Genomic DNA, 13,025 nt, shown 5'->3' on the forward strand with positions numbered 1-13,025 from the left:
GCATAATAGACAAAGAGGCATTTTCACTAAACTGGAGGAGAGAGTCTTCAGGAAAAGGTGCGGGTAAGCCTGAAAGAGGAATCGTAAAACTGACAGATGTGAGGAGAGAGGGTCACGTTGATACCAGGGTGGCACCATTTATAGCTGGAACACAGCTCGTGGTCCTGGTGGCCCTGGTGCCAGCATTATCCAGGGGTGTGGTGGTGAATGCTGAATATTGGTTGGCCAGCCTGGTTGTGTATGGAAATCCTCAATGGATTCTAACTGTTTGTCCTGTTTAATCTCAAGATAGAAGTCGGTCTGTGACAAATTGTATCATTGTTATTACTTAACGATGACCTCAGAGCCAAGCAATCAGAAAATCGAGTGTTTATAAATGTCTGCGTGTGTGTTCTGGGGAGTATCCAGTCAGTGTCACCACCTGCTCCCAAGCATCTCTTGTTCTTTCTAGAAATAAGGTCATAGGTAAGGAAGCTAATGGAACATGCACAGTGGGACACAAGTGAACTGGTCAGGAGCTTCAGAAGAGGGATATGTCACTGTGCACTGGAATTGGAAGTGGAGTGAAAGACAGTCAAACCTCATTGACAGAGCAGGCAGGTGTTATATTTAATTGAAGAAACAGCAGGATTGAGGTAGGCAGGATGGAAAGAATGTTCTCTGGAGATGAGAGATGAGGCAAAGATAGAGGTGGGTTGGAGGGCAGAGTGGGGAAGAGGCTGGGGTGGGGATGCCCTGGAGAGGGTCACACCTTTTAGAGATGAAACCAAGTATGTTCACTGGGTTCTGTAACGTTAAATACTGTAAGTCTACTAGTAGTATGCTTGGAGAATGAGAAGAAGAGAAATTGCCATCGGGGTGATGGGGTCCGGGCCAGGGGTGGCATTGGGAACAGGAAGTGGCTCCTGCGTTGATGGACACCCACCATAGAGAAAGAATGTGGCCGTGGGAGGATGTTGGGACGTGGAGGTTACTCCTATGGGCTTGGGGGCCTGCACAGTGCCACAGAAGCTCCAAGTAGATGGAAAAGGGCCTCCTGTGCAGCCCCTAAGACCACCAGTGACACAGAGGCTGGATAAGCGTAGGGAGGAGACCAGCATCGCTGACTAGTGCCTCTAGCATCTCCACTTTCCTTGGCAGAACATTTGCGGCCGCATAGGGGAACAAGAGCACAGAAAACTTTGTGTGACATCCACATTCATAAATTACAGACTAAAAGCCACTCAAGCCGTGCTCACTTGGAATGCTGGAAATGTGCCGAAAAGGAATGAAATCACTAGAGAGAAGCAGTGGAGGACATTTAAAATGCTTCAAATGATTGGACGAATTGGTCCTGTCATGAGATGTGAGGCTGGGGAGGCTGGTTAGCCCTGGGTGGTGGCCAGGCACTTGTTCTGGAGCATGTGCCCTTGCCCAGTGCAGACAACCCATTGCTCAAGACCCCCAGCCCACAGCTCTCTCGGAGCCACCCGACCCCTGCCCATGCTCAGCACCGGGTCCAGACTCCACCAGTCCTTCACACCTACTCTCCTTGCTACTCTTCCAAAAAGCCCCAGGCAATTATCTGATTTCTCTTAAATCCAGAATTCAAGGAGCAGGAGTATGTGTTACGTAGTCTTCAGCATTTAAGAAAAACTACATGATTTCTGTAACTGTGGCTGAGGTGTTCCATAACCTGGTGCAAAACTGAACCCGACCCGATTTGGCTTAGGGCTGATGTGGGTTTTGGAGTATCTGTGTGGGAAAGCAGCTCCCCAGTACACAGGGTGACCTGCCACGAATGGAGCTGCTCCTCCCAAGGTCCAGATCAGGCCACTGGGGCTCCGTCAGACGCAAGGAGCGCAGGGTGGCAATTGCAACAGCCAGCACCATGCCAAGAGAACCACAGGAATAGCCATGCAGCTTGACCCTGCGTGAGTACGGCTTCACCAGAAGATCAAGAGAATTACCTCTATGAGAGGGGGGACTAGGCCTGAGGTGTGCCGATGGAGAAGGCCAAGGTCGTACAAAGAGGCTCTGCAGGAAGAAACACGCTTGAAGGCCATCAACACGAAAGTCTCCCAGTGACTTTCCCACCCAGCAGGGTGCCCATCTGGGACCTGGCAAAGCTGCACTCGTCTAAGGAGGTCCATGTGCAAACCCAACACTGTGTCCACCATCCACCTGAGCTCATGAGCATCCCTGCGTCCACCAAAACAGGACATGTGGAGTTCTGTTAAAATCTAGATTTTGTCCCTGAAAAGTACATTGTGGACCTTCTTTTCCTGGTGTGGAGGGCTCAGTGTGCTGAGGATCAGGGTGGTGATGGGAGCTAGGGAGGCCCAGGACATACAGCAAGCGGGGTGGATGGGGTACTGAGCCAGCCTTGCTTTCCTGGTGGGAGGGTCATGTGTGGCACGTTCAGAGGTGGTGGGCATCGGCCCTGCAGCAGACGGCAGGATGACCAGTGTGCAGATGTGGAGCAGACATACCCAGCTGCTAGCAAGTGAAAGTCTGGGGAGGCTGAGGGGTCTTTGTGCTCTCCTGCCACTTTCTTTCTAAGTTTGAAATGGTCTCAAAAAACATAATTTTTGAAAAGCATATTCTGACTTAATCTCCAGAGCACCTTGTGGACGTGGTGGTCAGGACCGTGTTGAATTTGGAGTCTCCTTTGTGTGTCTGCAGGTCATGTCCATCCTTCTGCATGGGGACGCCGCGTTTGCTGGCCAGGGCATCGTGTATGAGACCTTCCACCTGAGCGACCTCCCTTCCTACACGACTCATGGCACCGTGCACGTGGTTGTCAACAACCAGGTAACCCAGGCCCTGGGCTCCGAGCCCTGGGCAGGCTCCAGGGTCTTTGTGGCGGAGGAGTTTCTGATCAGGTTTCTGATCAGACTTTCTCCTGAGGGTTCTATGCTCACATCAGTCTTACTCAGAATGACATCTCTTAGTTATTTAGAACCTTTGTTGTTTTCTGATTATAAAAATATGTCTATTATAAAAAATTGGGACAGCACAGAAAACTTTTTTTTAAAGTGAAGAGATTTTAATTACACTATTTAAGATAGTGATGTTATTTTAGAATATTTTCTTCTAGACCCACAAACATACAACTAGCTTTTCTTTTTTAGGAAACTGGGGTTCAGTATACACGGTTTTATATCCATTTCTTTTTTACCACATTATTTTCTCATGTTATTATGTACTCTTAAAATATTAATTTTAATGGAAATATCCATTATAAGTTTTTTCATAAAATATACATTGTCATGTCGTTAGACTTTTAGGATAGTCATTTTTCACTGTTTGAAATAATGCTGTGATGAACATTGTGACTATTTCTGCCCAACTCCGATACGTATCACTGTTACAGCTGTTGCTTCCTCCACCAGCCATATCCGAGGATGCGTCTCCCCAACTCATGTGAACTTTCTTATAACATATATTTGAGTGCCTCTCACTACAGGCACCATGCTAGGTACCAGGCAGAGAAAGGGCGAGCTCCCCACCCTCATGGAACTTCTAGTTCAGTGCAGGAGCAGGGGACCTACCAGGTGTGGGCTTAGTCAGCAGATGTTTCTCTGAGGGTTGACCTTTAAGTGGAGATCAACGGTGAAGTAGGCAAGTGTTGGGGAGCAGTGGATCAAGGCAGGGAAAGGGTCCCTGGGTCCAAGGAAGGGGATGAAGCCATCACAACTGAAGTTTGGTTAGTGCAAGAGAGAGCAGACAGTGGCCAGCTTCTGCAAGGCCCCCAAGGAAAGGACTCTTACTCCAGATGCACTGGCAGGCCACTGGAGGAACGGAAGCAAGGATGTGACAAGATACGGTCTGATTTATAAACATGATTTGTTGCTACATGCAGAATGAGTTAGAGGAGGACAGAGAAACAGTTGCAGCTGCCCCAGCAAGGAATAGAGAGGAAGAGGGGAAAGTTTAAACTTTAAGGTAAGTGGTCGGTATGTAGTACAGGCTGAGGAGCACAAAATGTCAAAGGTCAGACACAAAAAGAGACGAGGAATGTTACCAAGTATGAATATAACACACAATATGATAACAACTACTGTTTATTAAGTGCCTGCTATGTGTCAGACACTGAATTAGGCTCTTCGTGTGCATTAACTTAGTCCCTACTGTCGTTACCCTGCAGAGGGCGGTGTCATCCCATTGTACAGAAGAGAAAACTGAGCAGAGTGAATAGTTGGCTTGAGAGCCAATATTTGATCTGCTTTCTTTCAAAGAACAGTATTAGGAAGAATTTTTTTAAAATGCCAAGGGAAAGAAAGGTCTAAAAAACCCATCATTGAACTGTGTTTTAAATAGGTGACCAAGAACAGTGGACTCACTCCTTGTGAGTAGGGGCTGAAATGTCAACAGGAGAATGGTCTTCAATCTGGAGAAAGTACAGCAAAGATCATTCACAGGGACTGGAAGCCCAAGACACAGGATAGTTTTTTAAAAAAGAAAAATACTTTTCCGTGAGTAGTCTCCAAACTTACGTGAATTCCATCCCAGGAGATTTAAAATGATAATTTACTCAGATGGCAGAACCTACTTGGTAATCTCTTATGGATCTTGGAAATAGGAAAGGTACCAAAGACTTTTAAATGTTTGTTTTAAGGAATAAAAAGGATAGATTCTGTTCCCTGGAAGAGGATCTGAATAGATTCTCGGCCTAGATGAGAGCCCTTCCCTGTCATGGAATGCCACCCAGGCCCTTGGTCAAGTCTTTCATTACATCTTTGTGCACACGGTTGAAAAATATGATATGGACAGTGGTGTAGCCGTGTCTTCTTAGCTAATTTCAGCACGCCTCCTGGAGAGCTCTGCTTAATGGGTCGGTGGCAGCAGCACGCAGTTCTCCCTGCAGCCCTGACAGGTTCAGCACTTTATGAGTGACAGGTGGAGAACAGAGAAAGCTGACGCAGAGCTTAGGAGAAGAGCTGTTGCACTTCGGAATCAGAATCGGATTCAGAACTCTTCAAGTTCAGAATGTTGAGGCACAATCAACAAGATTAAGTCTAGAGACAAGTATTAAATCAAACATTAGGGGCTGGCCTGGTGGAGCAGCAGTAAAGTGTGCACGTTCTACTTCGGCGGCCCCGGTTTCGCCAGTTCGGATCCTGGGTGCGGACATGGCACCGCTTGGCAAGCCATGCTGTGGTTAGGTGTCCCACATATAAAGTGGAGGAAGATGGGCTCAGATGTTAGCTCAGGGCCAGGCTTCCTCAGTAAAAAGAGGGGGATTGGCAACAGATGTTAGCTCAGGGCTAATCTTGCTCAAAAAAAAAATCTTTACTAGTTTTTTTATTATAATTTACATGTGGTAGAATGCACCTATTTTGCTGTGTAGTTCTCTGAGTTTTGACAAATGCTTATAGTCATGTAACCATCAAGATAGGAAAGTCTAATTACTCCAGAAAAGACTCTTTTTCAAACCCTATGATTTTGCCTTTTCCAGAATGTCTAATAAACGGAGACCTGCGGTCTGTGGCCTTTTGAGTCAGGCAGCTCCCCTTCAGCATGACCCACTTGGCATTCATCTGTGTTCTTGAGGGTGGGCATGGCTTGTTCCTTCAGTTGCTGCATAGCACTTGGTTGCATGGTTGTACCACAGTGTGTCCAGTCCCCATTAAAGGGAATTTGGATTCTTTTCAGCTTTTGGCAGTTAGAATTAAAGCCACTGTAAACATTCACATACAGATTTTGGTGTGTACATCAGTTTTTCTTTTCCTTTGTAAATACCTAGAAGTGGAATTACGGTGGATCATATATTAAGTGTATGTTATACTTTATAAAAAACTGCTGAACTATTTTCCAAGACGTCTGTACTATTTTGCAGTGAATGAGTTCCACTTGCTCCACGTCCTTGCTAGCTCAAAGTATTGTCAGTATTTTTGTATTTTAGCCATTCTGATAAGTCTGTAGTATCTCTTGTGGTTTACTCTGCATTTCCCTCAAGACGGAAGATGTTGAACACCTTTTCCTACACAAACCAGCCCTCACTGTATCTTCTTTGGTAAAGGATTTGATCAGTATTTTGCCCATTTGGTAGGGGAGGCTGTTTGCTTTATTGTTTGAGAGTTCTTATATATTCTGGATACAAGTCCCTTATCACAGATGTGTTTTACAAAGATTTTCTTCCACTCTGTGGCTTGTCTTCATTCTCCTACCAGTATCTTTCATGGAGCAAAAGCTTTTTATTTGATAAAGTCCAATTTATGAATTTTCTCTTTTATGGATCATATTTTTGGTTTGGATATAAGAAAACTTTGCCTTACCAAGATCACAAAGATTTTCCCCCGCCTTACTAGAAGTTTTATAATTTTATATTTAAGTCTATGATATATTTTGAGTTTTGAAGTTTTTTTCTTGCTTATCAGTGTCCAATTGTTCCAATACAATTTATTGAAAGGATTATCCTTTGTTGAAAATGAATTGTCCATGTATATGTGGGTCTATTCTGATTCTTTGTTCTTTTCCATTGATCTGTGTGTCTGTCCTTTTGCCAACATCACACTGTTTTGATACTGGAGATTTATTGTCAGTCATAAAATTGGGTTGTATAAGTCCTCCAACTTGGTTATCTTTCAAAATTGTTTTAGCTATTCTAAGTTGTTTGCTTTTTCATATAAATTTTAGAATCAGCTTGTCAGTTTGCACACAGAAAAAATAGTATTTTTTTTATGGACATTTGGATTGTTTCCACTTTCTGGCAATTGTGAATAATACTGCTGTGAACATTTGTGTGTAAGTTTTTGTGTGGACATATATTTTCATTTTTCTCAGGTACACGCCTGGGAGTAGATTTGCTGGGTCATGTGGTCTTTCTGTGTTTAACTTTTTTTGTTTTTTTTGAGTTCATAATAGTTTACATCAATGTGAGATTTCAGTTGTACATTATTTCTTTTCTTTTTTTTTTTTTTAAGACTTTAAAGGGCTGGCCCCATGGCCTAGTGGTTAAGTTCGCGCTCTCTGCTGCAGGCGGCCCAGTGTTTCATTGGTTCGAATCCTGGGCGCGGACATGGCACTGCTCGTCAAACCACGCTGAGGCAGCGTCCCACATGCCATGGCTAGAAGGACCCACAACAAAGAATATACAACTATGTACCGGGGGGCTTTGGGGAGAAAAAGGAAAAAAAGAAAATCTTTAAAAAAAGAAAAAAGACTTTATTTTTCCTCTTTCTCCCCAAAGCCCCCTGGTACATAGTTGTATATTTTTTAGTTGTGGGTCCTTCTAGTTGTGGCATGTGGGATGCCACCTCAGCATGGCCTGATGAGCAGTGCCACGTCCATGCCCAGGATCCAAACCGGTGAAACCCTGGGCCACCAAAGCAGAGCACGCAAACTTAACCACTTGGCCACGGGGCTGGCCCCCAGTTGTACATTGTTTCTTGACTATCACCACATAAGTGCTCCCCTTCACCCCCTGTGTCCCCCCAACCCCCTTCCCCTGGTAACCACTGACCTATTTTCTTTGTCTATGTGTTTATTCATATTCCACATATGAGTGAAATCATATGGTGTTTGTCTTTCTCAGTTTGGCTTATTTTGCTTAGCATAATTCCCTCCAGGTCCTTCTATGTTGTTGCAAATAGGATGAATTTATCTTTTTTTATAGCCAAGTAGTATTCCATTGTATATATATATATACCACATCTTCTTTATCCAATCCTCAGTCAGTGGGCACTTGGATAGTTTCCATGTCTTGGCTATTGTGAAAAGTGCTGCAATGAACATGGGGCGAATATGTTACTTTGGATTGTTGATTTCAAGTTGTTTGGATAGATACCCAGTAGTGGGATAGCTGGGTCATATGGTAGTTCTATTTTTAGTTTTTTGAGGAATCTCCATACTGTTTTCCACAGTGGCTGCACCAGTTTGCATTCCTACCAGCAGTGTCTGAAGGTTCCCTTTTCTCCACAGCATCTCCAACATTTGTTATTTTTGGTGGTGATGATTATAGCCATTTTAACAGACGTAAGGTAGTATCTTAGTGTAGTTCTGATTTGCATTTCCCTGATGATTAGTGATGTTGAACATCTTTTCATGTGTTTATTGGTCATCTGTGTATCTTCTTTGGAAAAATGTCTGTTCGTATCCTCTGCTCATTTACAAAAAAATAGTATTTGATTAGGAATGTGTTAAATCAATAGATTAGTTTGTGAAGAATCACAACCTTGACAATATTGAGTCTTCTAATCTGGGAGGACAGTAAATCTCTCCATATATTTAGATTTTCTTTTATTTCCTTCATAGGTAGTTTGTAGTTCTCAGCATACAGATCCTGCTCGATTGTTAGATTTATACGTAAATATTTCATTATTTTGAAACTATTGTAAATGGTACTTTTTTAAATTTTGATTTCCAATTATTTGTTAGTAGGATATAGAAATACAATTTATGTTTGTATTTTGTACGTTTTATTTTTTGTGTCCCACAACCTTACTAAATTCACCTTTAGTAGGTTTTTTGAGGATTCTTAGGAGTTTTCTTTATAGACAATCATGAGATCTCAAATAGAGATGGTCTTAGTTCTTCCTTTCCAAGCCTTGTATTTCTTTTTCTTACCTTATTGCCCTGGCTAGGACCTCAACACAATGTTGAAATGGTGAGAATGGCCATCTTTCCTTGTTCCAACTTTAGGAAGAAAGCATTCAGTCTTTGATTATTAAATATGGTGCTATCTGTAGGTTTTTGTAGAGGTCCTTTATCAAGCTAAGGAAGCTCCCTTCTCTTCCTAATTTGTGTACAGTACCATGAATGGATGTTGATTTTTGTCAAATGTTTTCTGTATCTATTGACATGATCATATGGTTTGCTAATGGTGAATTCTGTTAATTGATTTTTGAAAGTGGAATTCTCGTGTCTGTTCATGAAGGATGTCAGTCTGTAGTTTTCTTGTGATGTCTGTCTGGTTTGGGTATCAGGGGAATGCTGGCCTCATAAAATAAGTTGGGAAGTGTTTCCTTCTCTTCTATTTTCTGCAAGAGCTTGTGTAGGATTGATATATTTCCTCTGTAAGTGTTTGGTAGGATTTGCCAGTAAAACACTTCTGGGCCCAGAGTTTTCTTCATGGGAAGATTTTTTTCCCTTTGCCCTCAGTTTTCAGAAGTTCGACTATGATATGTCTTGACATGGATTTCTTTGGGTTTATTATGTTTGGGTTTGCTCACCCTTTTTTTTTTTTTTTTTTTTTTGACAGCTTGACTATCATTCACATACCACACAATTTGCCCACTTAAAGTCTACAATTCACTGGTTTTTAGTGTGTTCACACAGTGCTACTATCACCACAGTCAATTTTAGAACATTTTCATCATCTCAAGAAATTCTGTATCCTTTAGCTATCACAGCCCTATCCCCCCAGTCTCCCCAGCCCTAAGCAATCACTGATCTACTTTCCGTCTCTATAGGTTTACCTATTCTGGATATTTCATATTAATCAAATCATATAATACATGGTCCTTTGTGACTGGCCTCTTTCACTTTGTGTAATGTTTTCAAGGTTCACCCACATTGTAGCATGTCAGGTCTTCTATTTAGGATTCTATTACGTGGCCAAATATAATTTTATTTACCCATTTATCAGTTGAGGGACATTTGGATTGTTTCTGTTTTTTGGCTATTAAAAATAATGCTGCTGTGGGGCCAGCCCTGTGGCCGAGTCATTAAGTTCACGCACTCTGCTTCGGTGGCCCAGAGTTTCGCCGTTTTGGATCCTGGGTGTGGACCTAGCACCACTGATCAGGCCATATTGAGGCAGCATCCCACGTGCCACAACTAGAAAGACCCACAACTAAAAAGTATGTATATATACAACTGTGTGCTGGGGGGGTGGGGGGGGGGCGGGTTGGGGAGAAGAAGGAGAAATGGAATCTTTTAAAAATAATGCTGCTGTGAACTTCCATGTACAAGTTTTTGTGTGGACACACATTTCTCTTGGATCTATACCTAAAAGTAGAATTGCTGGGTCACATGGTGACTCTATAGTTAACCTTTTGAGGAGCTGCCACACTATTCCCAAGCAGCTGTACCATTTTACAATCCCACCAGCAGTGGATGAGAATTTTAATTTTTTCACCTCTTCACTAACACTTGTTATTGTCTTTTTTTATTCTAGCCATCAAAATGGGTGTGTTTCATTGTAGTTTTGATTTACATTTCCCTGATGACTGATGATGTTAAGCATCTTTTCATGTGTTTATTGGCCATTTGTGTATCTTCTTTGGAGAAATCTTCAGATCCTTTGCCTATTTTTAAATTGGATTGTCTTTTTATTTGAAGAATTCTTTATATATATCTTCTGGATACAATCCCTTCATCAGATATATGATTTGCAAATATTTTCTCCCATTCTGTGGGTTTTTCACTTTCTTGATGTTGTCTTTTGAAGCACAGAAATTGTTTTTGTTTGTTTTGTTTTGTTTTTACTCCTATATTTTCCTCTGAGAGCTTTATAGTTTTAGTTCTTACATCTGTGATCTATTTTGAGTTAACTTTTGTGTGTGGTGCAAGGAAGGGGCCCCACTTTATTCTTTTGCACATGGATACTTGTTCCTACATCATTTGTCGAAAAGACTATCTTTCTCCATTGACATGACTTGGCATCATTCAGCTTTTGTCAATCTGTAGATTTGTATCTTGACAAATTGGGGGAATTTTCAGACAGTCTTTTTTTTTTTTTTTAACTATCCTTACCCCTTTTGGTCATCCTGTACTCCCCCTCACCAGTAACCACCAATCTGTTATCTGTATCTATGAGCTTAAGCTTTTGTTGTTGTTGTTTTAGACTCCACAAACGAGATCGTACAGTATTTGTCTTTCTCTGTCTGACTTATTTTACTTAACATAATGATCTCAAGGTTCATCCACGTTGTTGCAAATGGCAGGATTTCCTTCTTTTTTATGGCTGAATACTATTCCATTATGTATATATGCAACAATTTCTTTATCCATTCATCCATTGGTGGACACTTAGATTGTTTCCTCAGTCTTGTCTAGGCTATTGCAAACAACGCTGCGTGAACATGGGGGCACAGATATCTTTAAGAGTTAGTGTGTTTGTTTTCTTCAGATAAATACTCAGAATTGGAATAGCTGGATCATATGGTAGTTCTATTTTTAATTTTTTGAGGAACCTCCATCCTGTTTCCCATAGTGGCTGCACCAATTTACATTCCCACCAACAGTGCACAAGAGTTCCCTTTTTTCCACATCCTCACCACTACTTGTTATCTCTTGTCTTTTTGTTGACAGCCATTCTAACAGGTGTGAGGTGGTAGCTCATTGTGGTTTTGATTTGCATTTCCCTGATGATTAGTGGTGCTGAACATCTTTTCATGTACCTGTTGGCAATTTGTATGTCTTCTTCAGAAAAATGTCTATTCAGGTCCTCTGCCCATTTTTTAATTGGATTGTTTAGTTTTTTGCTATTGAGTTGTATAAGTTCTATGTGTATTTTACATATTAACCCCTTATCAGATACATAACTTGCAGATATTTTCTCCTGTCCTGTAAGTTGCCTTTTCGTTTTGTTGATGGTTTCTCTTGCTGTGCAGAAGCTTTTTAGTTTGATGTACTCCCACTTGTTTATTTTTGCTTTTGTTGCCTTTGCTTTTGGTGTCAAATACAGAAAATCATTGCCAAGACTGATGTCAAGGAGCTTTACCACTTGTGTTTTCTTCTAGAAGTTTTATGGTTTCAGGTCTTATGTTCAAGTCTTTATTCCATTTTTTGTTAATTTTTGTGTATGGTGTAAGATAGTGGTCTGATTTCATTCTTTGCACATGGCTGTCTGGTTTTCCCAGCACCATTAATTGAAGAGACTATCCTTTCCCCATTGTATATACTTGGCTCCTTTGTCATAAAGTAATTGACCATACATGCATGGGTTTATTTCTGGGCTCTTTCTTCTGTTCCATTGATCTGTGTGTCTGTTTCTATGCCAACATCATACTGTTTTGATTACTGTAGCTTTTTAATGAAGTTTGAAATCGGGGAACATGGTGCCTCCAGCTTCGTTCTTCTTTCTCAAGATTGCTTTGGCTATTCAGTGGCTTTTCTGGTTCCATACAAATTTTGTTCTATTTCTGTGAAAAATGCCATTGGAATTTTGATGGGGATTGCATTAAATCTGTGGATTGCTTTGGGTAGTATGGACGTTTTAACAATATTAACTCTTCCAATCATGAGCATGGAATGTCTTTCTATCTATTTGTGTCTTCTTCAGTTTCCTTCATCAGTGTCTTGTGGTTTTCAGTGTACAAGTCTCTCATCTCGTTGGTTAGATTTATTCTACTGACCTTGTTTCTTATTTCAGATATTATTTATGCAGCCCCATCCTCTCTCTCCTCCTAGGACCCCAATGACACAAATGTTAGACCTTTTGTTATGGTCCCACAGGTCCCCAAGGCTGTGTTCATGTTTGTTTTTTTCAGTCTCTTCATTTATTTAGATTGGGTAATTTCTATCTTTAAGTTCACTGATTCTTTACTTTCTCGCCTCCATTCTGCTGTAGAGCACCTCCATTCAGTTGTTTTCCCCAGTTTTTTATTTTTTATTTGTAAAATTTCCATTTGGTTCTTTTTAGATCTTTGTCTTTGCTGAGAGTTTGTTTTTTCATGTGTTTCAGACATGTTCATAGTTTTCACTGAAGCATTCTTACAATGGCTGCCTTAAAGTCTTTGTCAGATAATTCCAACATTTGTGTCTCCTCTGCATTGGCTTCTAATGATTGTTTTTTCTCAGTCAAGCTGAGATTTTTCTGGTTGTCAGTATGACAAGTGATTTTCAAATGAAACTGGGACGTCTTGGGCATTATGTTATGCAACTCAGAATCTTATTTAAATCTTCTGTTATAGCAAGCTTCCTCTGGACCTCTCAAGTTGGGGTCGGGGCACTTGTTACTGCCGGGTCAGGGCTGGGAGTGCAGGTTCCCCACCCACTTCTGTTGATACCCAGGGAGGGGAGGGCAGGCAGGGTGGGACAGGGATGCTTTGCTGCTGCTCCCCATGTGGCCTCCACTGACACTAGGGTGAGGGGAC

At 41.7% G+C, this 13,025-nt stretch overlaps 1 protein-coding gene across 9 annotated transcripts in view; it reads left to right on the forward strand.

Moving 5' to 3' along the window:
• OGDH (oxoglutarate dehydrogenase) overlaps positions 1-13,025 on the forward strand; it is a 79,823-nt gene that overhangs the window by 52,437 nt on the left and 14,361 nt on the right. For all 9 annotated transcript variants that reach the window (XM_070265554.1, XM_005609120.3, XM_070265556.1 and 6 more), the window contains one exon: positions 2,665-2,793. In XM_070265554.1, coding sequence (XP_070121655.1) covers positions 2,665-2,793 — 129 coding nt within the window. The remainder of the gene's footprint in view (positions 1-2,664; positions 2,794-13,025) is intronic.

Source organism: Equus caballus, chromosome 4 (genome assembly GCF_041296265.1).
Source record: "Equus caballus isolate H_3958 breed thoroughbred chromosome 4, TB-T2T, whole genome shotgun sequence".
NCBI lineage: Eukaryota > Metazoa > Chordata > Mammalia > Perissodactyla > Equidae > Equus > Equus caballus.